Genomic DNA, 24,325 nt, shown 5'->3' on the forward strand with positions numbered 1-24,325 from the left:
CACGGCATGTGCAGGTCTCACCTCTTAACATTCAAGTTATGACTGTAACTTTGTTCACTGAGACAGCTGATCTCACAGCTCATCAGTCCTGCGCTTATATCAGTGTTTCCAGAGGAGAAAAATATATCACTGAGTATTGCTGTATTGGCTGTCTATGTGTTGCTGCACCATTTGTGTTCAATCCTTTTCCCAAACTGTTAAAGCTTTGCAACATTGATGCTAATTAAAATTAGCATGAAACAAGCAGATTGAATAGCTAAAACCTTGGTTATTTTAAATACTTAACGTGTGCTTGTTTTACTTTATTTACTTTGACGGTAAAGTACAAGCGTAAGGCCGGAATCCTGAAATTGGTGATTCAAGTCACGCGGCGCTACGGGAGTACTCCCAGCCGCAGTCCGAGCACAAAGGCCCCGCTCATAGCGCACGACCCGCTCACCTTTGACCCACATCCGGCAGGGCCGCATTGCTCTGCAATTAGCGCAGGAACTTTTTCAAATTGGCTCAAATTTAGACTTTTCTCGATAAGGCGAACCCGTCGATGCCTTAACTTGAAACGTGGTTTCATCGCAGGCGCCTGGATCGCACCGATAACGAACGAGCGGCGGGTGACGCAACGCACCCCCCCCCCCGACTGCGTGTGATGTAATCGAAGGCAGCCGAGTTCGCGTGAGCGGCCCACTTATTCGACGGAAACCCGCGGCGGGGGAGACTTTGAACTCCTTCGTCGTCAAGACGCCGCGTGGAAAAGTCAACCTCGGGGCGGATCTGGGAAATATGACAATTAAGCCATTACACTACTCAACATCAATGTGCGTGTTGGAGTGGATGTTAGATGCCAAGCAGCTTTGATCAATGGTTGCTTTCTTCAGTACAGTAAAAAATAAAATAAAAATAAAAGCCGCTGATAGTAAAGAAAAGGGGTTGAATGACTTTATTAATTCTAGAACGTGCTTGATTTTAATGGGGCATCTTTGTGTCAAGAAAACATTTCAGTGTTGAAAGATATTGTTTTTCAAATTACAAACGAGAATCACAAATATTCAAAATGCACGATTACAAAATATCCCACTAGTACTTTTTTTTTTTCAGATATTGATTGCCCGAGCCTTGGTGTGCCCTCATTATCGCACATCTCTGTGCGTTGCTCCAGATCAATAAGGTGGTTTGGCCTTTGGCTGCAGGGCTCCGGATGCACATTCAGATCAGACGAACGACTCGATACGTCCTCTGGTCGCCCTGATGACGAGTCACAAGAGAACATGGCTTGGTGGTTTTTGTTTTTTGTTTTTTCTCGCCTGTGGACTTGACTCATTGTATGGCAAAAATAAATCAAGGCATAAAACCCAATATAACTCTTCCCTAATTTAGCTTTTGGTCAAAGAAAATACATGTCAATATATCTAATTGGAATTATGACTATAAATAGAATACAGTACGTAAAATACCGAATTTAAATCATTGCAAAACGAGCATATTATTGTAGTCCTTTTGCAAATTGTTACTGTTCGTGTGGCAGTGACAATAAAGTTATATTGTATTTTATTCTATTCTATAATAAAAGCAAGTCCTCCCCCCCCACCCCACCCCCGTTGACCCCAAAAGTTTGGAAACATATTTCAGGTTCCAAGTATTTATGAATATGATCACGTTAAAAGTGGATAAATATTTTGCCCTGCGTTATAAAATTCTTACTTACGTTCAACATGGATGCCAACAATCTGTAAGAAATCAAAATACGTTACAGTATTTAAAAACTATATACAAAAGATAAAATATAAGGATAGCGATACTGAAAAAAATCAAACATTGTTTTTATCAATATTATTCAATAAGCGGTGTTTGGCGTACTAGTTATGTTTCTGATGCAATACCCTGGCGGAAGGAGCCAGTATCTGGTAACAGGACGGCAGAGGTTAGCCTCGTTGCCTGGATACCAACTCAGGAGGTGGCGCATGATGCGCCGTCCTCCGAGTGAAACTGGCTTCCGTCGTCGGCCATTGCGGCTCAGGCGCTCGCACGCACTCAACGGGCCCCTCATCCCCTCGCTCGACCCCGAATGTCGCCGTTTTCCCCGTCGCCGCTCAAGTGGCACTGGCGGCGAAAACACTAGCGCCATTTCTGTCAACGTCCATGATACGCTATGCGACCGCAGCGGATTCCAGAGCCCGACGAGCTCGGAACGGCTGCGACGAAGAAGTAGCCGGTCGCCTTCGGTGTTCCTCGCCTCTTCGGCCCGGCTCGCAGGTACTGTCGAGCGGCTCGGTCGTTCGTGTGTACGTCGTGTCTTTTTTTTGATTCTCCACGCGTCGCTCGCATTTACTCTGTGACGACATGGCGCACATTTTTGAAGCGAGCAAACTGACAGTCCTCTCGGGTCGCCTTCCAGGAGCAGCTCCTCCTCCTGTCCCCTTTGGTCATAACAACGACACTGCGTCGAAGCTTTCGTGTTACCCCCCCCCCCCCCTCTCCCTTTTTTTTTTTTTAAATAAAATAAAATAAAAATAACAATTTTGGATGCCATGTTGCCCACTCGCGAGTAAACCACTTGGCCTCACAATGTCAGCAGGTCGCCGCTTGCTAGCTTAACGCTCTTTTTTTTTTTCCCTCGCTCGGAAACTCGGAGTGTCACAAACAAGTCATTTGCCGGACGAACGTCAAAGTGAAAGCGAAAATATAAGTCGCCGCACAATTGGAGGTGGTCATCTTTGAAGCCGTCGTTGTGCTACACGATTAGCTCCCGAGCTAACGTTAAAGGTCGGTGGTCCGGCTAACTTGTGAAATACACATGCTAATGGCGCTAGCGTGCTAATTTTAACCGCGCACGCCGTAAGAGCTCGTTTTGGGCAAAACCGCACACAGTGGACAGGACTTTAGTTGTCAGCTGTACAGAGTTGAAATATGCTTCGAGGTGAATAAATTGGAATAATCACACCATACGTCCCCCCCCAAATAATGGCTTGTAGGACGGGTTTTCTCCTGAATTACGAACGTCGGCCTGTCAAATTTATTGGCTTGACAATGTAGAAATTGTGTGTGTGTGTGTGTGTGTGTGTGTGTGTGTGTGTGTGTGTGTGTGTGGTGTGTGTGTGTGTGTGTGTGTGTGAATGTTCAAGCGTAATGCCGATTGTAAGACTTTACTTAAGAATGATTGGCGGAAGTAAACCTGTCAAATATTGGGAAAACTTGGCATCCTCCCCTCAAAGATCAGCTGAATGATTTAAATCGATCACAGGACGAGGTGTTGGATATGGAGAATATCTCGTTTCTTTACATGACTGTGAAAATAGTCGCAGTCTTTTGAGCGTTCACACAATTCTCAAGATGAGGTCACGTCCACCTGGACTTTGAGGCAACGGTGTTGGGCTGCCGGTTTCTCACAGTTAAGCTTCTTAGCGTTTCCCTTTTGACGCCTCATGATGGCTAACCTCTAATGGGCCTTCCTTTTATTGACAGCCACCTCGGCCAATGTGAACGGGCCGACCTCGGGTTTTCTTCTTATGTGCCTCACGAAAGCCTCCAGAACACATGGGCCTGACAGGAAGTTTTTTTCCTGCCACTTGCCCTCACAGGAATGGTCATAATCTCACATTTTCAACTAGATTGCTGTCTCTTGGTTGTTTGACTGTGTGAAGACGCAAAGAGTTCCACGCTATATATTTACTACATATTTGGTTGGTTTTGTTATCTTGCAGGTTCTTCTTTTCCTTTCTGTTAGCTTGGACCCGTTTCTTCACTTCCTTACCACACTCACCATTGCCCTGGATTGTTGACCCTAAATATTTGAAATTGTCCACCTTTGCTATCTTTTCTCCCTGGAGCTTCACTCTTCCCCCTCCGCCCCTCTCATTCACGCACATATATTCTGTTTTACTTCAGTTAATCTTCATTCCTCTCCTTTCCAGTGCGTGCCTCCATCTTTCTAATTGTTCCTCCGCCTGCTCGCTGCTTTCACTGCAGATCACAAAATCATCTGCGAACATCACGGTCCAAGGGGATTCCAGTCTAACCTCGTCTTGTCAGCCTAGCCATTACTACCGCAAACAGGAAGGGGCTCAGAGCAGATCCCTGATGCAGTCCCACCTCCACCTTAAATACTTCTGACGCACCTACGGCATATCTCACCACTGTTCTGCTGCCCTCATCCACGTCCTGTACTATTCTAACATATTTCTCCGCCACACGGGACCTGCGCATGCAGTACCACAGTTCTTCTCTTGGTACTCTGTCATAGGGTTTCTCTAGGTCTACAAAGACACAATAAAGTTCCTTCTGACCTTCTCTGTAGTTTTCCACGAGCATCCTCAAGGCAAATAATGCATGTGCTAGGTTCTAGGCATGAAACCATACTGTTGCTTGCCGATACTTACGTCTGTCCTTATCTCGCAGTTTCTGTTCACCTCAATATTCAAATTCTGAAGAGTGCTTGTTTCTTTTTTTTCTTTTTTTGCAAGTCTACCCCCAGGGCGCACTGTCATGAATGGGCTTTTTGTAATATGTTCACTGCTGCAATCAAGCCAAAGAAACGCTTCCGATCATTTGATACCTTTTGCTTGCTTTTTTTCAGGTGGCGCTGGCAAAGTGATCACCGCAACATGGGCGCCTTTGTGTGACGCAAACACTGGTCGTGTTTTGCCGTGCAGCACCATAAGCCATGCCTGACGAATAAAGCCACCCTTTTTGCTAAAAGCAACACAAAAGGGGAGGTGGGAGTAATCCCACATGCCTCCTCACGTAGAACCCCTTCAGTGCATCCCGCTGGAGTGATCGGCCCACCTCCCAGAGGTTCCAGGTTCTGTCTCGCCCCCTCCTGCACTTATCTCCCCGCCCAACCAGCAGACGCACGACTCATCGCAATGCCAATCCACCTGCGAATAACCAACACCTGAGGTCTCATGCGTCCAGTGAGCGCCGATTCAGACGGTCCTGCTCCTCCCGCCAACCTCTCTTGGCCCTACCCGCTCGTGGCCTCCCTGCCTGCCTCCGAGATGTCCCTGCTCCAGTCGCTGGGTCCGGTGCAAAGCTGGCTGGGCCAGGAGCTGGAGAAGTGCGGGATCGACGCCATGATTTACACCCGCCATGTCCTCAGCCTCCTCCTGCATGACAGTTATGACTACGACCTGCAGGACTACCTTCACGTAATGTTTCAAAACGTGGCGATTTCCGGATGGATGTCTGCTTGTCGCACATATTGACGTGCTTCCAAATATGTGTTTGGCAGGAGAATGACATCTTTTTGGGCTGGGAGAAGGGAACTGGGAAGAAATGGGGCAAGAGTAAGAAGAAGGGCGGGACCGACCTGAGTCTCGAGGAAATGAAGAAACAAGCTGCGGTGCAATGTCTTCGTTCTGCATCTGATGAAGTAAGCGTTGCCCGGCCGAAGCATCCTGCAACAAAAGAATGCGTAGAAATAGTCCAACTTTTAGTTTTTTTTTTGGAGCGTTTGCTGATAAAACTGGGTCACCGATCGTCGTCATATGACGTGGCTTTATAACACGGGATTTTCTTTAAAATTCCCAGTTAATATTGAGGTGTCTACGACAAGAAAAGCCACAACAATAAAAGCGCTTTTGACTGTCCTCGTAGCGGAGCCGCACCGCGAGTTCATAAGTACACCACACAAAAGGGTAAAGGGGTGCACAGGGGCGTTAGGTCGCAGCAACCGGGCCCACTGTGCCGTCTGTTTTTTAACCGGCACATGCTACGCGGGATTGCAGCAGTCATTTGGCTGTCAGCTGACCGGCATTAGCACAATGATGTAAGCGCAACCATAGAGCGGGAGGAAACTAAGCCTTTTTTTGTTGTTTTAAGGAGAATGGTAAGGAATGTTTTCTTGGTTTAAAAACTCTGCAAACTATGCGGTAATTTAAGTTCGGACCCTGGGCAATGAAATATGATCGTGGTTCAGCTTTTGTTTTTATAGAACGTTACCAAGGTACCTTAGACGCAACTAAATATAGCGCAGTCGTGGTCAAGCCCCAGTTTTCACAAGTCGGCCGGTTTGGCCCTCTGTTTTTAATCCTTTCTTTTGGATGGTGTCACAAGTCTTTTCGTGCGTTACACCAATGAAGCCCACACTCCTCATGCTGCACTAATTGCTGACGTCCTTTTTTCCTCCCCCACCTCCCCAGAACTCTGGAATTGAAAGCCTGGTTGAGGAGCTTTGCTCCAAACTCAGGGACATTCAAAACAAACAGAAAGGTTTGTTGGTTGTGTTTCATAGTAACTGGGAAACGTACTCGTTTTTTTTGTTTTATCTGTGCACTTTTAATATGTTTTTGTCCTATAGAGGAAAAACAGATCCAAAAGAAGGCTGATGGAGCACATTCTCCTGATCGAGTTGAGTCCCCCTCTCCTAAGGATCAGGTGGAAATGTAAGTCACATCAGAACCTCGGTGTGTTCGAACATGTCTGTGAAAGAAACTATGATGGTGGAGTTTGAATTGACCTCTTTTGACCCAGGTATTATGAAGCCTTCCCACCTTTGTCAGAGAAGCCTGTTTGTCTCCAAGAGATCATGACCGTGTGGAACAAAGCCAAGGCATACTCGAGTTCTTCGTCCTCTGCTGCTCCGCAGACCAGCACGGACACTTCCTCCCCAAAAGATTGCAACAGCGAATGCGAGGCTGCCAAGGAGCGGAAGGCCGACCCGTGCGGTGCCGTCACCGGTGTGTCCAACGAGAAAGGCCAACAACGCCGAAGCAAGAAGGAGAAAGAGAACCGATACCATGGCGGTGCCGCGGCAGAAGACAAGAACAGCGTCCACTCAAAGAGACAAACCAGACACCGATCTGAGGGCAAATATCGGGCCCGATCCTGGTCTTCTGGCTCTAGTGAGGCGGGCTCGAGCTCAAGTGGGAACCCGGGCGACAAGTCATTCAGACACAAGGCGGTTAGAGTAAGGCACAAATCCAGGGAGGTCGGGAAGAGTAAGAGACAGCGTAATTGCGGACAGTTGAAGCTTCAGCTGAAGGTTATCGACAAGGAGGAGCGACGGAATGCGGGAGGGTGCGGTGCCACCACGGGCACAGGCAAAGCACCGCAGCTTTACAAAAAAAGTAGGAGATCCCTCAAGGAAGGTTCTAAAGATCCAGTCTGGGCGCAAGAAAATGAGGTGGCCTTTGAGGACAGAAACACAAAGGAATACATGGAGGAGCCACTTTGGTACACCGAGCCCATCACGGACTATTTTGTACCATTTAGCAGCAAACAAAGCAAGCTGGAAACAAAGTATCGGAGCAAAGTGGGCTTTCCCGAAGACTTTGCCCTGTCAGCTGACATGGCTCTGCTGCCGGAGAAAATACAGGGAATCTGTTTTGCCAACGAGAGCCACCAGAGAACGTACCTTGCGGCGGGCTCATTTGTCGACGGCCACTTTGTGGAAGCACCCGGCGAAGCCGAGGAGGAGGCTGCTGAACTCACTGGGACCTCAAGCTGCCCTCAGCCAGAGGATAGTGGACATTTAGATGACAAGCATCTGCCAGAATTCACCGACTTCTATGAAGTTGATATTTATCAATCCATATTGGAAACCAGTGCCTCAGACTCATACAAGAGAGTCGGATCCTCGGCATGATTCGGCAAAAGAGCAACGAGCAAAGAGAATCCTGTTTAGTGTTAGACGGCCTGGAGCAGCAAGGGAACAGTGCAATAAGGACAGACTTGGAGGAAGCTTCGGGATCCTATGGGTTTCTCATGGAGGATCTCGACAATTTGGCTCAAGTCTGGGGATGTTACTCGCCCTCCACTTCGGACGATATCGACGGAGAAAGCTTCTTGGGCGACTCACCCGTTCGGCTCTCCCCCCTCCTTGATAGCGTTTCTTTCACCCTGAGCAATTTATCTGGAAATCCGGCGGAGCCGCAAATCCCCGAGGCGTCCGGCGAGCCGTCCGGCTTGGCCTCGTCTTGCTTCTCTCTTTTTGAGCTGCAGTACGACAGTCCCACTCTTTCTTTTCCCCGCGACGCCCTCTCCGTTGCTCTCGAAAGCAACGCCGATCATAGTAGCTGTCTCGACCCGCATGCGAGTAAACAGTCTCGTTTGCTGATATGGACCAAAAATAGTGCCTTTGATGAAACGGAACACTGCTCCAACCTTTCGACACGAACGTGCAGCCCGTGGTCTCATTCAGAAGAGACTCGTTCGGACAACGAGCACGCAAATGTTCCCGCCGAGGACCCGCCCGCTCTGATTGGCACTGATGAAATTGATTGTATCATCCCTCCTATTTCTGGTACATATCTAGAGGATGAAATCTTGGACTTCCTGCAGGAAGACTCCGGGCGCAAATGTGAGGAGACGAGTGTTGGCACGGCATCCTGTCAGGCATACACCAAAAAATCAAAATTGGAGTCCCTCTGTGGGATCGCGTTGGAGGAGGACGAGAGTAAACAGTACATCACGGGCGTTTTCTCAGATAACGCAAACCAACAGAAGGGCGAGTACAGCTCAGGAATCATCAAAGACATTTGGTCCGCAGTCGGGGAGGCGAAGTTGGTGGTGTCGAGGCAAAGCGGTAAGAAAATGAGCGAGACGGTCTTTTCCGAAGATTCCGGCGGTTACTGTGGCAGCTGTCTGGAGGCGCAAGCCAAAGGCGTTGAGAAAAAAGCAGTACAGCGCTCCGAGTATCACCTCTGGGAGGGCAAGAACGAAGATCAGGACTTGGCCGAAAGCAAACTCTCCAAGTTAGACGGCGCCGGGGATTACATGACTCCGTCCAAACCCTGGGATTTGCGATCGGATAAAGACGGTACGTCTTTCATCATCGGCGGGGTGTACGGAGAGTTCAAGACGTTAAGTTGCGATAAGAGTTGGGCTGTCGTGCCACCGAGTGAATCTCAGCATAGCTTGCTGCAGTCTGCCGCCGCGTCGGCTTCCAGTTCCGAAATGCTGGCGATCGCCGGCGCCGACCTGTTTGTCAACAAGGGCAGCTGCTTCGCGCCAGGACACCGGCGCCTGTGGCGGCCTCTCGTGTCTTTCGGCCAAAGCGAGCGTGTCGTTACGGGGAGCAGGGACTGCTTGAATAAGGGATTTTCGTTGATTTTCCGGGAAGATTTGCTGGGATCTTACGACGGCTTACGGAGCCAGGAGGAGCGTTTAGAATACCCGTTTGCCTCTTTCAACCTGAACAATCCCTTCTCTCAAGTTCTCCACGTGGAGTGTTCCTTCGAGCCAGAGGACATGGCTTCCTTCAGTCCAGGGTTCAAGCCCAAATCCATTCTGTGCTCCGACTCTGAGAGCGAAGGCTTCTGCCCGCAAATTTATGGCATCAACCAAACCCAGTACAGGGCCATTCGCATTTCCCCCAGGACTCATTTCCGGCCAATATCGGCCTCAGAATTGTCTCCCGGCGGAGTGAGCGATTCGGAGGCAGAGACGGACAAAGAGGAGGCGAGTTTCCCCGTCCCGGCGCCGGCGGACGCCTTTGACGATCCGCAGGCAGATCTCAAACCACTCGAGGAGGACGCAGAGTGCGAAGGCCCGTATTACGGGAAGTCTGAACTGGAATCTGGTAAATTCCTCCCCAGGTTGAAGAAGTCCGGCATGGAGAAGAGTGCCCAGACCTCTCTGGATTCCCAGGAAGGCCCCGGTGTCCTCCTGCCCATCGCTGAGCAAGAGAGCTTTTTAGGCTGCCAAACGGCAGGCGATGAATCAACTGCAGGCGGGCAGAAGACCACCTCCGCCGGCCCGCAGCAAAAAGGGGGCTCTCCGGCAGAAAAACAGACGTACCTGTGTGCCGCGGCAGGCCAAATCCCAAAATACGGGATCGCGTACGACTTTGTCGGAGACGTTCCGGAGGTGAGTTGTTCCACTCCGTCGTAGCGGAAGCTTTCGCCGTGACCTCACGCTCTGGTCTCATTTTGTCTTTAGTTCCCTCTGTTAAATGTAAGCGGCGCCCAGGACGATGAGTGCTGGTGGCAAAACACACTCTGCCCGCCCTTGTTCCCTGGCTCTCAATGTACAGGTAACCCGCATCCCTTATTCAAAACACAGTGGCGCCCTGAGAGAGATTTTTTTACTTTGACTTGGGAGCGCAAACTTGACATGAGCGCTGTATCGTGGGTGTGTCAGAATATATATATATATATATTTTAAATTGAGGCTTCAAGCCGTTTACTGTCACACTTTGGGTATTTAAATTTCACACAGCTTAGCCTCAAGCCTGCTAGCTGATGGCTAATGCTAACGGGAAATTCTGAGCGTCGAAAGTGGCGATATTTGAACACAACCGTGGAACAACACACGTAGACAGACTATATAAAAATATTCAGTCATGCGCAGAGCAAATGTATGTCAAGGCACCACTGTATATTTTGAAGTGAGGTATTTTTTTTTTTTGTAATGTACCTGATTTCCCCCTCTAGGGAGCAGCAACATTTGAGTTCTTCACTTTTGCAGTGGACTTGTGTAGGCGAGAAGGAAGTTGCTCAGTTTTGGTGACTGGACTGCTGCCAGGTTTTATTCAGGTTCACCTCGGAGCCACAAAAACCAAACGTAGGCTAATTTCTCGAGCTTTCCACAAGCCGCCCCCCCCTCCCCCTCCCCACCCCACACACAGAAGGAATAACTGCTGGTTTTTCATTTACTAACTCGATGCTTGTGTAATCAACAATCAGCTCGACGACAAAAAAAAAAGGTTAAAATAGGATAACGAAAAAAGTTTTGTTTTGAGTGATGCCACGTGCCGATATCCGTATGAAGCGTTTTCGAATCCATTGCAGCTGCTCCAGCTTTCTTTCAGTTTTGCTCCTTCCGCCACACGTCGCTTCTCAGCTACTACACTTGGACATTTGGTGGCATCTTGAATGGTTGTGGATGTGCGTTTGTTCAACTCGTCTCACTCCTTTTTTTTTTTTTTTTTTTTTTTTTCTAGTTGATTTAAAAAAAAAAAAAGACAAAAAACCTAATTACCGAGTAAAACAACCGCAGTCCCACGCGCTACTCTCCATCTTCCGTCAAAGAAATAATAGATGATTGCTATTTTTGAGTTGTGCTCTTCAATTTTCAATAGTTTTTTTGGGATGAATTTCTAAAGTAGCGAATGCGTGTGGGTTTTTTTTTTTTTTTTTTTTGGAAGATGGGTTGCCCCAGTTAATCATGGAAGATAATTATTATTTTTTTTAAGGGGGGGGGTATCAAAAGTGAAGAGGGGGGGGGGGGGGAACAGGAACACACAATCACATACCGGTCTACTTAATTCTCTGAAATAATTTGCTTGTAGGGCAAAAAAAAAAAAAAAACATAATGAAAGTGAAGACCCATAAAAAGTTTCTGCAGGCATCCATTTTGCAGCTGAAAGGAATTTTTTTTTTTTTTTAATCTTTCGTCACTTCAATTGTACACAACATTGGTGCTATAAATATTTTTCCAACGTGGCTGTGGTCAAACATTTTTTTTTCTTTGTAAAACAGACATTCAGAATTCATCATCCTTTTTTTTCTCAAATTGTAAAACGAAGAAAAATAATTTTCTGCATTAGTTTTTTTTTTTTAACGTAATCGTTTTGAGTTGTCAGGCCTGTCAGACTGAAGCGGGAATATTTGCAGAGAGGAAAATCTCACGGGTATTTCCTTTCAGTACTTTGTCCTGAGGCAAAATGTAAAAACTCTTGACACAGAGTACGTTTGTGTTGCAAATCACTTCATCTTGCAAAAGGTAAAAATGATAAGATGGGAAAACAAACCCAAAATGTCATAATCACACTACAAAAGTACGCTTGGATTTAAGTTTTTTTGAATGTATGCCGTGTTTTCCTTTTTTGTTTTTGACTCACCATATACTTTGTTGAAATAATGAGTCATATTTTGAAGCGTGTGGACAACACATTTGTCACAATTGGCGTGATTCAACTTCAATGGTCAAGGTGTACGCATGCAGTCTGAAAAATGTAAAAAAAAAAAAAAAAAAAAAGGAAATGAATTTAAAAAAAACAACAAAATTGAACTGAAAGCATAAAATCTATTTTATTGAGCCATGTTGCGACGTGTGTTGCTATATGAGATAAGTTTAAAAAAAAATAATCTGCAGGGTTAAAGTTTCCTGTTTTGCATTTAATAAAGCCACCTACCCTAAAATTAGTTAAGGTTGAAGGGAAGTTATGGGGCTTAATATAAATCTATTTTTATATCCTAATCATGATTCTCAAGCACAAAATTGCCATCAGTGTGCCCATTGCTTGGAAATATGGACGCGTCAATGTGATCAGACGCGTGGTGGCTGCGAGGCCGGATTTTTATTTTATTTTTTTTATTTTATTTTTTTCAAAGAGTCCTCCCAACTTTCAGCCTCTCGCCACCTGCAGTTCACGGTCATCGGACACTCAGGAATTTTTTCATACACGTTCGGAAACGTGATCTCAAATCAGCTGTGGCAGTGCGGTGGCAAAATATTGATTGTAGGCTACACGTTGACGTTATTTCCAAGCAAGCCGCGGAGGCTGGGTTTTATGTAGAGCTATGTAGTTTGGAGGAGAGGAGGGAGGGAGGAAAATTAAAAAAAAAAAAAAAAAAAAAGCCATTGTTGACTGCAGAAGCAATGTGGAGGGCTTTTTAAGAGCCCCTCAAGGTTTCTATGCAATTCCTTGGCGCTTCAACCTTTTGAGTACGTGGAGAAACCTCATTTACATTGTGCATGTTTTTTTTTTTTTTTTTTTGATAGGACGCCTGGCTTGGAAAAAAACAAAAAACAAACAAAACAGGAAGTCTGAAAATGCAGCATGCAAACAAACATCAGTCAACCTTTATTGGATGCGTGAAGAGTGAAGGTTTATTGACCGGTTTGAAGGTATTTTGGCTCAATCGTGGCTGGAAGTTTAGCGTTGCTGTCAGGGTTGGGAGAACTTTGTCGCTGTTCTCAAAAGGAAGTGTTTGCGTGTGTGTGTTTGTCCCCCCCCCCCCAAAAAAACTTGTAAAGTGTTAAGTTTGGAGATAAAAGGAATGCGTCACACCTTTCTCCATGAAATTCTTCCATTCTCCTGTGCTGCATTTGAAAAGAATAAACGGTAATAAAATGTGTATGAGAAAATAACGTCAGTGAGGGGTTATGATTTCTTTGGAACGACAACGCGGACCGACTCGGGAAGAGTTTGGATCACGGCGTGGTTCAAAAAGAAGCCATCCCCCGGCACTGGGGAAAAAACTCATTTCATTCCTTCCTCTCCGTTGTCCCCATCGCCGTCAAAAGTAGCCGTGTTCTGATTTCATGTACACCCTGAGTAAATGATTTTTTTTTTTTTTTTTTTGTTTCATTGTGGATTTCATTAACATCTAATAAAAGGGTCGACCAAAACAGCAGCATGTCAACTTGCCTCCTTTCATCGAGCTTTTACTCAAACGAGAATACAATACAATACAATACAGTACACCAAGCGAGGGCACGACGAGGGTTAACAACAGTCACCAAATTTTGGACAAAATGGGGGGCGTCAACCTAATTTTTCTTGCGGGCCACATCGTTGTTCCGGTTTCCCTCAGAGGGCCGCAATGACTGTGGAACAAAGATATATAATCATCTCATCGTATTTACGTCATCAATTTATGAACGAGTTTTGGAATCAGAAATCAAGGCTAATTCATGTTTGGTAACACAAAAATGCTTGTCTTATCTCAACATTATCATTTATGATATATTACAATTTGAATTTTTTTTTTTTTTTTTTTGCAAGAATCATGGCTATTGACACTAGATTTGGCTTCGCGGGCCATGTAAAAATCATGTTTTGGGACAGATCTGGCTCCCGGGCCTTGAGTTTTACACCTGTTGCGATCTTCAGAATTACATTCAAATTTAGGAAGTGGAACAACCGAAGATTTAGCAAAAACCAAGCTGCTTCTGAGGAGTTTAAAGAACCTACGACGCATTGTGTAAACTAACGAATCTAAATGGTTAAAAATTTATATATATATATAATTGTTACACATTACAAGGGGGAACAAATCTTTTTTCTTTTTTTACCACGAATATACTGAAAGGTTTTTTTTTATGCCGAACAAGACTTAATTCAATAATATTTAAAAAAAAAAAAAGACTAATGGAGTATCGACGCTTAAAACGAACAAGGCATGCGGATTCATAATTTTTTTGGGGGGGGTGTAATGGAGCATCGTAATCTGGGAGTCGATTGATAATGCCTTGTTGTGTGGACAGGTGACTCCATCCGACGTCAACACTCACTCAGGGCTCGATTACACCGCGTCGCAAGTTTTGTGTTAAAATGGCGGCGGAAACAGCAAGACAGGTACAAGATGCCAACTAAAGCGAGCAAACTTGGCTACTTCCCCCTCCCGCCTTGTTCGCCGGACACCGGGGAGGTGTTCCCCGTCGCCTGCCGAGACCGTTCGAGCCCAGTTTCGCTTCCAATGTGGAAACGTCAAAAACTAGACTACTAAACCGCGAGCCGAGTTTCCGTTTCAAGTGCTCATTTTATTTTATTTTTTTTGGAGGGGGGGGGGTGGTTTCTTGCGTCGCCAAATGACCTCGCGGCCGCGCACGCCGAACTGCGTCGAGGAGAAGCCGGGGAGGTGATAGTGGTCGCCGCGTCCCCCTTGGTCATGGACCGCTCCATCCCGCAGACGCCCGGCGGCCACCTGTAGCTTCGAGCTGCCCCCATGGCGAACCCGACCCGCTGTGACTCGGGTCGGACGGAGAACCGCGGTGGTAAGTTGCCCGCTGCTCGTTCGTCACAAATGACTCACGCACGGAGCCTTTTTATTGACAATAACCACAGATCTTTTACAATGTAGTTAAATATTCATAAACTGTGTATGGAATTTAAAATGCAATGCACGTGATATGCGATCATTGACGTGTGCTCACCGTTCAATGTGAATTAAAAACAAAATAAAGTAAAAGCTCTACTTTATTGTGCAGCATGCTGTCAGAACTGTAGTATATTTTGTTAGAACCAGAGCAATAAGTCCTACGTTGCAAATGAATTTGTTGCTCTTCGCGGTGTTCCTGCCTTGACCAAAGGGGGGCAGTGTAACACGCTCATGCAGACAAGTGAAGCTTTGCAACTGCTGTAATATATTAGCTGTTCTTCACAGATGATTAAAAGAATGATCTACGCATGAGTATTGATATTGCCTGTCTGCAAGGGTTCACAAGTGTTAGCCTGTCAATGGCATTTTCCGTTTTGTGTTAGCATTAAGCTACCGGCTTGCTTTAAATACACACAATTATATTTTTAGTAAGTAACAGCTCGCAATTGGAATCAACCGGACTCTAGAGTCACTCTTATCTTGCGTTATTGTGCATCAATCACTGCCAGTTAACGTGCGTGTTTGACTTCTAAATCCGTCAATGGCAGGGAACGTTTGAAATGGAATGACCTCTTTTCCCAGGCGTGTTTGGCGAAGCGATTGTAGCGAACGGTCGTTCGGCGGGAGACCCGTCCGTGTCAAGCAGTCACGATCCCTCCGGTCGACGCCTCCTCGATCCGGGCGCGCCGCTCCAGTGTGAATCCGCGCCATGCCCCACCTCGAGCTCCGTTTTCCGCAGCGGCCCGCAGAAGCTCAGTCTCGACCCGGACAGCCACAGTCTGACTTCCCAGGACTCGGGGATCCCGACCCTGGAGCTCAACCCTCCGGATTTCAGCGGGGGGGACTCTCCCGCGACTTTAACGTTAGATGATGACCCCTCCGGTTGCAACGGCGTGTTCAAGTCCTCCAGCTTCCCGCGCAGCGGCTTTGACTCCACCCGCTTCTTCAGCCCGGGGCTCAAAGTGTCCGGCGCCGGCGCCGCCGTCCACCGAGCCTTGAACCGCAGCGACGACGTCTCCGTGTGCAGTTCGTCCAGCATGAGCACGGAGCTCTCTGCGTCCAACGAGGACATCTTGAATTTCACCGTCACCTCCGACTCGAGCGCCATCGTCACCTTGGAGACGGACGAGAGCTGCATGGCTCCCTTCTCCGACGTCGCGCTGGCTTCGTTGCCGGGACGATCCAAGGACTTGAGGGGTCCGGGGCAAGCGAGCCCCCCTGGAGTTGTGCGACAGGAAGAGGACGGCGGGCAAAAGAAGCTCGGGTCATTCACCAGCTTGTTCAACAGGTAAGTCTGTTTTTTTTTGTTGTTTTTTTTTTTTTTTTGTCATTGTCTTTGTTTCTTTAGTGTGCCGTCAACTTTGAACTTGGTGTGGCTTTAAAGATCTCCGAGTCTCAAATTTTTGGGGGGGAACTTAGCAAATTAGCAGTTAGGGTCGCTTATTATTAACCATCAAACAACAACGGAGCAGCAACACATGCAGACGGAGGATTTAGCGAAGGAATGTTGTCATTGTTGCCTTGCGCCTCAAGAACCGAACGCCTCGGCGCCCTGTTTGCGGAATTTCATCTTAGCGCACCAGGCTAATCGCTACAAATCCTTTTGTACACTTACTGGTTTGTTTGGGAGCGTGGCTTATTGGTTTTTGGCCTTGTTGTGACTGGGTGGGTGGGGGCACTGGTAACCCGAGTTTACAATCCACACACACGTGCAGTACAATGTACATCGTGCCGCTATCAGTCATCAGATTGTAAAGTTACGCATTCCCTCGCCGCCCTTCAGACTTCTCCACCCTCCCAATTCAAAGGGTGGAGCGGCAAGGAGCCGAAACCCCCCCCCCCCCCCCACTTCCCGCCCACATGTGGGATTTTTTTTCCCCATCTTGTGCTGTACTTCGGCATGTTCGCTCTTCCTCGCTGCCAGCTTCAGTCGTGTTTGAACCTTTCCGGAGCCTTCTAAGCTGCGTCGGGGGCAGGATGACGGCGCCCTCGCTTCTTCTGTACATTGACGGGTAGGAGGATAAGCGTGTGGTGATTTTGCTGACCGTGCGATTTTCGCCGCGGTTGCTGCGATTCAATCAGGATTCACTACGGGGGGGGGGGGCCCTGCGGCCTCGCTTTGATGCACACCTTCCGATTTAGAACACGGACGCCATCTTGGTTGGGTGAATTCGCGTAAACGAACATAACTAAGCAGGAATCATTTCAGGGAGGCGCATGAATGGGGGCGCACTGCTAAGTTATCGGTTGCTCAAAGGAAAGTGGGCGTTGTGCAGCGTCTTCCTTTCGACCGCCGGCTGCGATCGAGAACCAGCGCGAGAAAACGGAGCAGCTCGCAACCAAACGGCGACAATTGCGGCTGTCTCGTATTCGCGCTTCTCGCCCTGTTTTAAAAGAAGACAGCCGTTGAATATTTCGACAATTTCAAAGTCATTTTCGGTCTCCTCTTTGCCCTTTTATTCCCCAGACTGCATCATCCCTCCTTTTTTTTTTCGGTTAACCTTTGTCACGATGTCACTAAAATATCAGCGCCTTCACTGGCCAAAAAAATTGTTCCCAAAAGCAGCATCTGTGAAAATAATTCAGGGATGGCAGACTGATGACAAACTGCTCCGTTCGGGAATAAACGAAGCCGTTCCCGTTCAAATGTGCTTTCATCTTTTGGCCTGCTGTCATTTTCAGTCTTGATCAGTGAAACGTGCATGATGAGGTCAGTGACTTCGCACCATTTTTTTTTTTTTTAACACCTCTTCTTGCACCCTCCCGCTTCTCACACTTAAAATTGAAGCCCCCCCCCCTTTTTGCACTTGTGTGTTACATGTGTGAATTTATTTATTTTATTTTTTTTTTCTTGTTTTGGGGGTCTGGTTTCTCACATGGTGCCAGGCCGTTTGAACGAGTCCTGAAAAGCTTGGGGGTGGGGGGTTTCGTCGCGAATGAAATCTCACTGAAGTCTTCGTTCTTCGTTCTGGTTTTCAGGAGCCTCTTTGCCAGGAAACTGAAGGACAGTCGCTCAGTGGAGCAGCGGGATGCTGGATGGAAGCTGTTTGGCAAGGTGCCGCCGCGAGAGGTGCCCGTCAAGGACCCGAAAAGAATACAGAAGGTAGAATTCGCCTGGGTTGAGTGACGGCTCCTGATGAAAACGTGTGTGTGTCCGTCCCCCACATATTATAATAATAGCAATACACACAACCTGCACACAACAAACAGAGTGAAGTGGCCTCGATTTGGGGGGGGGGGGAACGTTGTGGACGTTCCCGTCCAAAGGAGCGCTAATCGTTGTTGAGTGCACCTTGACGATAAATATTAACTACGACTGCGACTCGTCGTAAGAGATAACAATGTTGTTATGCAAGGATCTGGTGAGCTGGAACTTCAAAATGGGCTCGTTGCGTAATGTTTGTAAATAACACATTTGATGAGAAAGCTGACGTCTTTTGTTGTTCACTAAACAAAATTATTTAACCCCACCTCGTTGCATGTAACGCTTAACTGATGCTTGGATGGCAGCATGTCATTCCACTCCGCTGTGCTGTTATCACGTCGCTCCGATTGACGTTGAGCATTTTTCAAAGGCTCCAAAAAGCCGTTGAACCGCATCAACGTGTGCACTTCGGAACCTGATCCGCGGCTGTAACCTCATATCGGACCTGAGGAATCGGTTAACGGACGAAAGGGCTCCAATTTCAAGCCTTTTGTTGCGCTGGTGGTTGAAAGACCGGCGTGGAAAATGTGTTTGCAAATGGCGCAAGCTGCACCGTGCTCCACTCTTATAACATCTTTCATCTTCAATGACGCAAAAAGCCACCTGAAATGTGGCGATATAGTCATAAACAATGATCATCGCTCCTTCTGGGATCGATTAGTCGGGCTGTCAGGGAACAGCAGAGCCCAGGGCGTTCGATTGCAGTAGCTGAAGCACCCCCCACACACGCGGCAGTCGTTCCCGATCTGACGCGGCGCAACTCGGTCGAGCATCCCTCTTAGGAGAGGGGGGGAGGCCACACAGGGGCGGGGGCCACCATGCGTCTGCATCTTTTCCGATGTGCCTTGCGTCCCCCCGGAGGCTGCTTGACCGTCCCGCCGTGCTCCTCTTCCGCCGGCCGTCGCGTGCGCCGTTGCTAGTAGCGATGACGCTCAGCTAGGGTTCGGCGAAGACATCGACTCCCCGTCCCTCCCCCCGGACAAACCGCTGCGTTCATGGTGAGTTAGCTTTTGCGGCTCGCAGGAACGAGCCAGCGTCTTCCCTTTTGCTTACTCGGGAGAGGCGCGAGGAACACAAAAGCCCCTTTTGAGCGTTGCGCCGCGCGTAGCCGTCGGATGACTCAGGTGTTTTGCATTTCTGCCAAGAACAAAAGCGAGAGCCGGCGGTGGCCCGCTAACGACGCGCGCGACTTCCATCTTTAACGGTCATTTAATTTCGCGTGGTCAAGCTAAATGTTGTTTACAAGCCGTCAGCTTCGCGAGAGCGATTTGAAGTACATCTTAGTGAGTGGCGTTTGCGTCATAAAGTATCATTTGAACCCAAAATTGTATTACAACTGTGTAATAACTCCTCAGTCTTTCCTTTGTTTTGGCTTTGAACTAAATAAACTTTATTTTCTTTACTTTAACATCAAAGCATTGCCGTGTCAAAGAGTACCGGGGGCTCGTTTTATAACGCGTTTACTGTTCGGGTTTAGCTCCACACTAAGTGCATAATAAGGCTTTTATGGCAGCCATTAAATCAGGCCTCACGTTTTGTTATGTTATGTACTCCGGCGTGCTGTCTTTCCTCTCGAAGCCCAACACACGCACACAAAACCCCCATCAGTCCCCGGCGGCAAATGAAATCCGTCAGAACCGGGGAGGCGGGGATGCGTTGATTGAAGCCACGTTTCTTTTGCCTTCCCAGGAATATGAAACGAAGACCGGCAGAGGTGGACACGGCAATCCGACGTCTCCCGGGCAGAATGTGAGGAAAAACCTGGACTTTGAGCCCCTCTCCACCACCGCGCTCATACTGGAGGACAGACCCGCGTATGTAAACACGCTCTTGTTTGCTATCGCTTTTGATACGCCTCAGGGATGACGACGACGAAAGTCTGTTTTATTTTCACATTCCGCTCGTTCTTTCCCTTCGCTCGCTGCGCCGTAAACGTGCAAACGCGTCGCAGCAATCTTCCGGCCAAGCCGGCCGAGGAGGCCGAGAAGCACAGACAACAATACGAAGAGATGGTGGCCCAGGCCAAGAAGAGAGGTAAACGTGAGCTCGCCGCGCTTTAGACTCTCTCCGGCTGGCTTCCCGGTCGCATCCGACGGTGCCTCGTTTTTGCCGTCGTCAGAGCTGAAGGAGGCCCAGAAGAGGAAGAAGAAACTGGAGGAGCGCTGCAAGCTGGAGGAGAGCATCGGCTCGGCGGCGCAGACGTGGAACCAGGAGATCCTGCCCAACTGGAGCGCCATGTCAGTCCACCGGCCAGTCGATTTTTATTTTGTTTTTTTAATAATGCGCGTAAACCTGAGCCGCGTCTCGTGGTGCAGGTGCGCGTCTCGACGCGTGAGGGACCTGTGGTGGCAGGGCATCCCGCCCAGTGTCCGGGGCAAAGTGTGGAGCCTGGCGGTGGGCAACGAACTCAACATCACGCACGGTACAAGCGCCCGGCGTCTCTTTTTGTTTTCTACGGCCCGAAATGAGCGTCCCGTGTTGCTTTGGTTGAACGCAGAGCTTTACAATATCTGCCTGGCGCGGGCGAAAGAAAAGTGGAGGAGCACGCCGGCCGGCGCCGCGGAGGCCGAAAGCCAAGGTACGGACGCAGTTGTGAACGGCGGGTGTCATTTGGGCTGACGCCGTCGTGCCGCCCTCTCCCAGATGCGGGCTCATCCGATCGGGAGTCAAGCTTGGAGCTGATCAAGTTGGACATCTCCAGAACATTCCCCCAGTTGTGCATCTTCCAGGAGGTCAGCGGGAGGGTGGGTCGGGTGCGGGGTGGGATCCACCTGGATGTGACATGACATTGTTGCGTGTGTCTTCAAGGGCGGGCCCTATCACGACGTGCTGCACAGCATTCTGGGAGCGTACACCTGCTACCGGCCCGATGTCGGCTACGTAAGTCGCTTTTCGCACGCCCGCTAAATAGAACATGTGTTCGATTGTTGCCGTGAATCGGCTCTGCCGCTGCAGTACTCGCACGAAAGGCAAATTTGAACTTCCTTCCGCGGAAGGTCAAGAGTGCAACGCTGACTCAGAACTTCCGACGCGGCACCCACGTATTATTGTGTGTGTGATAGTTGGCCCACGTTTGTGGTTGCGGGTGGGGTGGTGGGCTTCTTCGGGTGTTAAGCCCCCCCCCCCCCCCCCCCCCCTCCACGTCTCCGTCCGTGACCCGACGCGCCGTAAAGACCCCCCTGTGTGCGCCCGCAGGTGCAGGGCATGTCGTTCATCGCCGCCGTGCTGATCCTGAACCTGGACACGGCCGACGCCTTCATCGCCTTCGCCAACCTGCTCAACAAGCCGTGCCAGATGGCCTTCTTCAGGGTGGACCACAGCCTTGTGAGTCCGCGACCAGATCGGCAGATTCACCTCGCCGTTTTTTTGTTTTTGTTTGTTTTTTTCACGTTGGGTCTTGTGCGTCTGCAGATGTTGACGTACTTTGCTGCATTCGAGGTGTTCTTTGAGGAAAACCTACCAAAGCTCTTTGCACATTTCAAGAAGAACAACCTGACGCCTGATATTTATCTGATCGACTGGTGAGTCCCTCTTCCCGGTTTCTTTCTTGATCAAGTCTCGGGCGTTTGCCTTCAGGAACCTCTTTTGATTTTCTGTGAAAACAGGAAATGGGTTGTTTGTGGGGGCGGGCGGGAGGGGTTTCTGGTCCGGGGTCCGTTTTGCTTTGAAAATTCCTCGATTTCCGTTTCTGATTTCACGCATGAAACGTGTGGCCTTTCCTTTCCTTTTTCTTCTCCCCTCCGTATTCCAAAAAATGCTTTCGAGCCGGACTTGTAATTTATGACGGACCAAAAATAAGAAAATGAGCTGAACTAACCCAGTCCGGCGCAACCCTCAACAGGATCTTCACCCTGTACAGTAAGTCTCTGCCGCTGGACCTGGCGTCGCGCGTGTGGGACGTCTTCTGCCGAGACGGCGACGAGTTCCTGTTCCGCACGGCGCTGGGCCTGCTGCGCCTCTTCCAGGACGTGCTGACCCGCATGGACTTCATCCACATGGCCCAGTTCCTCACCCGCCTGCCCGACCTCATCCCCGCCGAGCAGCTCTTCCAGCACATCGGCGCCGTCCACATGACCAGTCGCAACAGGAAGTGGGGGCTGGTGGGTGCTTTATGAATTGATTGAGAATTATTATTATTATTTTTATCTAAGACAAGACTTTTTTTTTTGTTTGTTTTTTTTTTTTTTTGGTGCCCTTTTAGGTTTTGCAGATGTTGCAGAAAGATCCAGAGCGAGGAAGTCCTGTGCTGAAGCGCTGACGCCCGGGAGGGGGGGGGGGGGGGAGACATCAGAAGTCCGGTCAGAGCTAATTTTTGTTACTAGCGATCAGAACCAGGACCCAGCACCGTGGGTAACAGAGCAGGGGTGCCTTATTTAATGAACTTCCCCAGCAGAGGAACCACAACACACTCCCGGACCCCCGTGGGACCACCCAGATGCCAGTTATCACGTCCAGCTCGTCACTCAGTTCCGGTTAATAGCTTTTTATTTTATTTTTTTCTCCAAGGCGACTCCCCGATCGTCGTTTTTCCTCCGTGAACGCATCGACGTGCCGCCACCGTCTGGAAATCAGGTCAGGAGCTGCCTTTCCATGTTTTGCGCCGGCGTATCGTGAGAAACTGTCGCGGCTCGAATCGACGTTTTCGGGTTAAGTTACTTATTTGTATGGCGGGTGATCGTTTGTTTGTGCTTGTCAGCGACCGCTCAAATTTGATGTCAGGTTGTGGGTTCTAAACAGGAAACATCTTTTTTCTTTGTTATGATGCTTGTGTGGTTTTTGCACTCTCTCCCCAAGCGCATCAGAACTGCAATAAACTTTATTTTTTATGTATATATATTTTTAGGGGGGGGGGGCTTTTTCCATTAAGTGGGCACATCGCAAGTCATCCCTCAGGTTCTTTTAAATTTGGATTTCAGTCTTTTTTTGTTTAACGGGTTTGTGCGCGTTTCCGGAGCGAGAGACGGTCAGAAAACGGGCCCGCCGGTGAAATGAATGTAAACTCTTTGATTGCACTTTTCTGTCTTTTGATTTGCTGTCCTCTCTCGGTTTTGGTTTTCTCTGGTTTCGGACTGGCAGCAGAAGGGAAAACGAACCTCGTTTGACCAAATAAATAAAAAGGCGTTGCAAAACTGATCGGTCTCGTGGTCGTACTGCCGTCTTGTCTATATTCATGCGACATATGAGGGTGATAACCGCGACGTGCTTTTCGTTTCCGCTCCAACTTTTGAAAGGCGAGTGGAAAGTTTGATGTCACAAAGAACAAGGTTGGTGTCAAAAACCACAAGCGCCCACCTTCTTCCACGATGTGTGTGTGTGTATATATATATATATATATATATATACGCATAAAAATTCCCGCGCTGCCGAGAAGTTCCCGAGACGCACCGTCGACAGCTTTGCACGGTCAAGATCCCCACGAGTCAGCAGCATGAGGAGCGTCCACGTCTTTGTGCTTTGCGCGCTGCTTTCGGCCGTCTTCTGCAACAGTGAGACTCGAACGTTTGCGGCCACTCGTTAATTTCCAGCCGCGCGTTTTTGACTTGTGCATTTTTTTTTTTTTTTTTTTTTTCATTTGTCAGATTCCGTCGGCCCGGAGGATTGCTGCTTTAAACACTACTCACGAAAGCTGAGCCCTAATCTCTTTAAGTCCTACGACGTGACTGACAACCGATGCCCCATAATGGGCGTCATGTAAGTTTCTTCTTCTTATTATTATTACTATGAATGTGCCTTGTGGCGTTTTCCCAGCGTTGCAAATGTGTTCTCCTTGCAGTCTGTTGACCAAAAAGAACAATCGCATCTGTGCCAATCCGAGTCACTCCTGGGTGAACAGAATCATGAGAATTTTGGATGAAGCCGTCCTCTGAAGGGTCCGCCTGGCAAGACCACCTTCGCTTCTTTTGCCATGTTTGTTTTTAGTGGGCTTTTCCTGATTACTCTTTTTTTTTTTTTTTTTAACAATACTTCAAAAAAAAAGTAATTCTGAATGTATCTTTATGTACAATCAGATGGGATTTAAGTTAGGAAACAAAGCATTTGAAATAATTGTGCTATTAACTAATGCAAAAAAAGAGAGCGTCAGTAACAGTTGTCTCCATTTTAGTAAAAAAAAAATTAAAATCTGATTTAGTGCTTCAATTGATTTCATTGGATAGTGCTGCCATCTGCTGGCTACTTTGTGAAAACCATTTTCTGGTTTCTTTTTTTTTCCACGTTCAGCTGTTAAGCTTTCCAATAAATATATTCTATAAATCAGTTTTCTATATTTGTTCCTTGAAATTGTATTTTGACGACTATGATTTTTTTCTTCATCCTCCGGGTTGATCAGACCTAAACTTGACCATTTTTTTGTTTTTTTTAC

At 48.1% G+C, this 24,325-nt stretch overlaps 3 protein-coding genes across 8 annotated transcripts; all 3 read left to right on the forward strand.

Moving 5' to 3' along the window:
• Positions 1–1,962: 1,962 nt before the first annotated feature.
• Positions 1,963–11,160, forward strand: kiaa0232 (KIAA0232 ortholog). The gene is given in 9 exon segments (XM_061808573.1): positions 1,963–2,247; positions 4,568–5,138; positions 5,222–5,362; positions 6,132–6,201; positions 6,290–6,374; positions 6,463–7,550; positions 7,553–9,798; positions 9,871–9,964; positions 10,365–11,160. Coding segments are annotated over 8 exon segments (3,984 nt in total). The 5' UTR covers positions 1,963–2,247; positions 4,568–4,895; the 3' UTR covers positions 10,382–11,160.
• Positions 11,161–14,169: 3,009 nt separating this feature from the next.
• tbc1d14 (TBC1 domain family, member 14) lies at positions 14,170–23,097 on the forward strand. 5 transcript variants are annotated; one of them, XM_061808577.1, is made up of 14 exons: positions 14,170–14,655; positions 15,342–16,047; positions 17,739–17,862; positions 19,654–19,778; positions 19,916–19,998; positions 20,084–20,201; positions 20,280–20,386; positions 20,462–20,542; positions 20,608–20,696; positions 20,773–20,844; positions 21,160–21,288; positions 21,376–21,485; positions 21,806–22,064; positions 22,166–23,097. In XM_061808577.1, exons 1-14 carry the CDS (start codon positions 14,607–14,609, stop codon positions 22,220–22,222), a joined length of 2,109 nt encoding a protein of 702 aa, XP_061664561.1. In that variant the 5' UTR covers positions 14,170–14,606; the 3' UTR covers positions 22,223–23,097. The 5 variants fall into 5 exon arrangements, with proteins under 5 accessions (XP_061664561.1, XP_061664562.1, XP_061664563.1 ...); XM_061808578.1 differs by having other exon boundaries at positions 14,175–14,655; positions 21,824–22,064; XM_061808579.1 differs by lacking the exons at positions 14,170–14,655; positions 15,342–16,047 and adding an exon at positions 16,619–16,771.
• Positions 22,404–24,219, forward strand: LOC133494604 (C-C motif chemokine 5-like). 2 transcript variants are annotated; one of them, XM_061808591.1, is made up of 4 exons: positions 22,404–22,536; positions 23,336–23,450; positions 23,544–23,655; positions 23,738–24,219. In XM_061808591.1, exons 2-4 carry the CDS (start codon positions 23,393–23,395, stop codon positions 23,829–23,831), a joined length of 264 nt encoding a protein of 87 aa, XP_061664575.1. In that variant the 5' UTR covers positions 22,404–22,536; positions 23,336–23,392; the 3' UTR covers positions 23,832–24,219. The 2 variants fall into 2 exon arrangements, with proteins under 2 accessions (XP_061664575.1, XP_061664574.1); XM_061808590.1 differs by lacking the exon at positions 22,404–22,536 and adding an exon at positions 23,132–23,228.
• Positions 24,220–24,325: the final 106 nt, after the last annotated feature.

This window comes from Syngnathoides biaculeatus, chromosome 21 (assembly GCF_019802595.1).
Source record: "Syngnathoides biaculeatus isolate LvHL_M chromosome 21, ASM1980259v1, whole genome shotgun sequence".
Lineage (NCBI taxonomy): Eukaryota > Metazoa > Chordata > Actinopteri > Syngnathiformes > Syngnathidae > Syngnathoides > Syngnathoides biaculeatus.

Bases quoted from the DNA above. Each gene is read 5' to 3' on its own strand.
- tbc1d14 (XM_061808577.1), top strand. From the start codon at position 14,607: ATGGCGAACCCGACCCGCTGTGACTCGGGTCGGACGGAGAACCGCGGT. The intron at 17,863-19,653 runs GTAGAATTCGCC...TTGCCTTCCCAG, and splicing joins ACCCGAAAAGAATACAGAAG to GAATATGAAACGAAGACCGG. The intron at 20,697-20,772 runs GTCAGCGGGAGG...TGTGTCTTCAAG, and splicing joins AGTTGTGCATCTTCCAGGAG to GGCGGGCCCTATCACGACGT.
- LOC133494604 (XM_061808591.1), top strand. From the start codon at position 23,393: ATGAGGAGCGTCCACGTCTTTGTGCTTTGCGCGCTGCTTTCGGCCGTC. The intron at 23,451-23,543 runs GTGAGACTCGAA...TTCATTTGTCAG, and splicing joins TTCGGCCGTCTTCTGCAACA to ATTCCGTCGGCCCGGAGGAT. The intron at 23,656-23,737 runs GTAAGTTTCTTC...TTCTCCTTGCAG, and splicing joins TGCCCCATAATGGGCGTCAT to TCTGTTGACCAAAAAGAACA.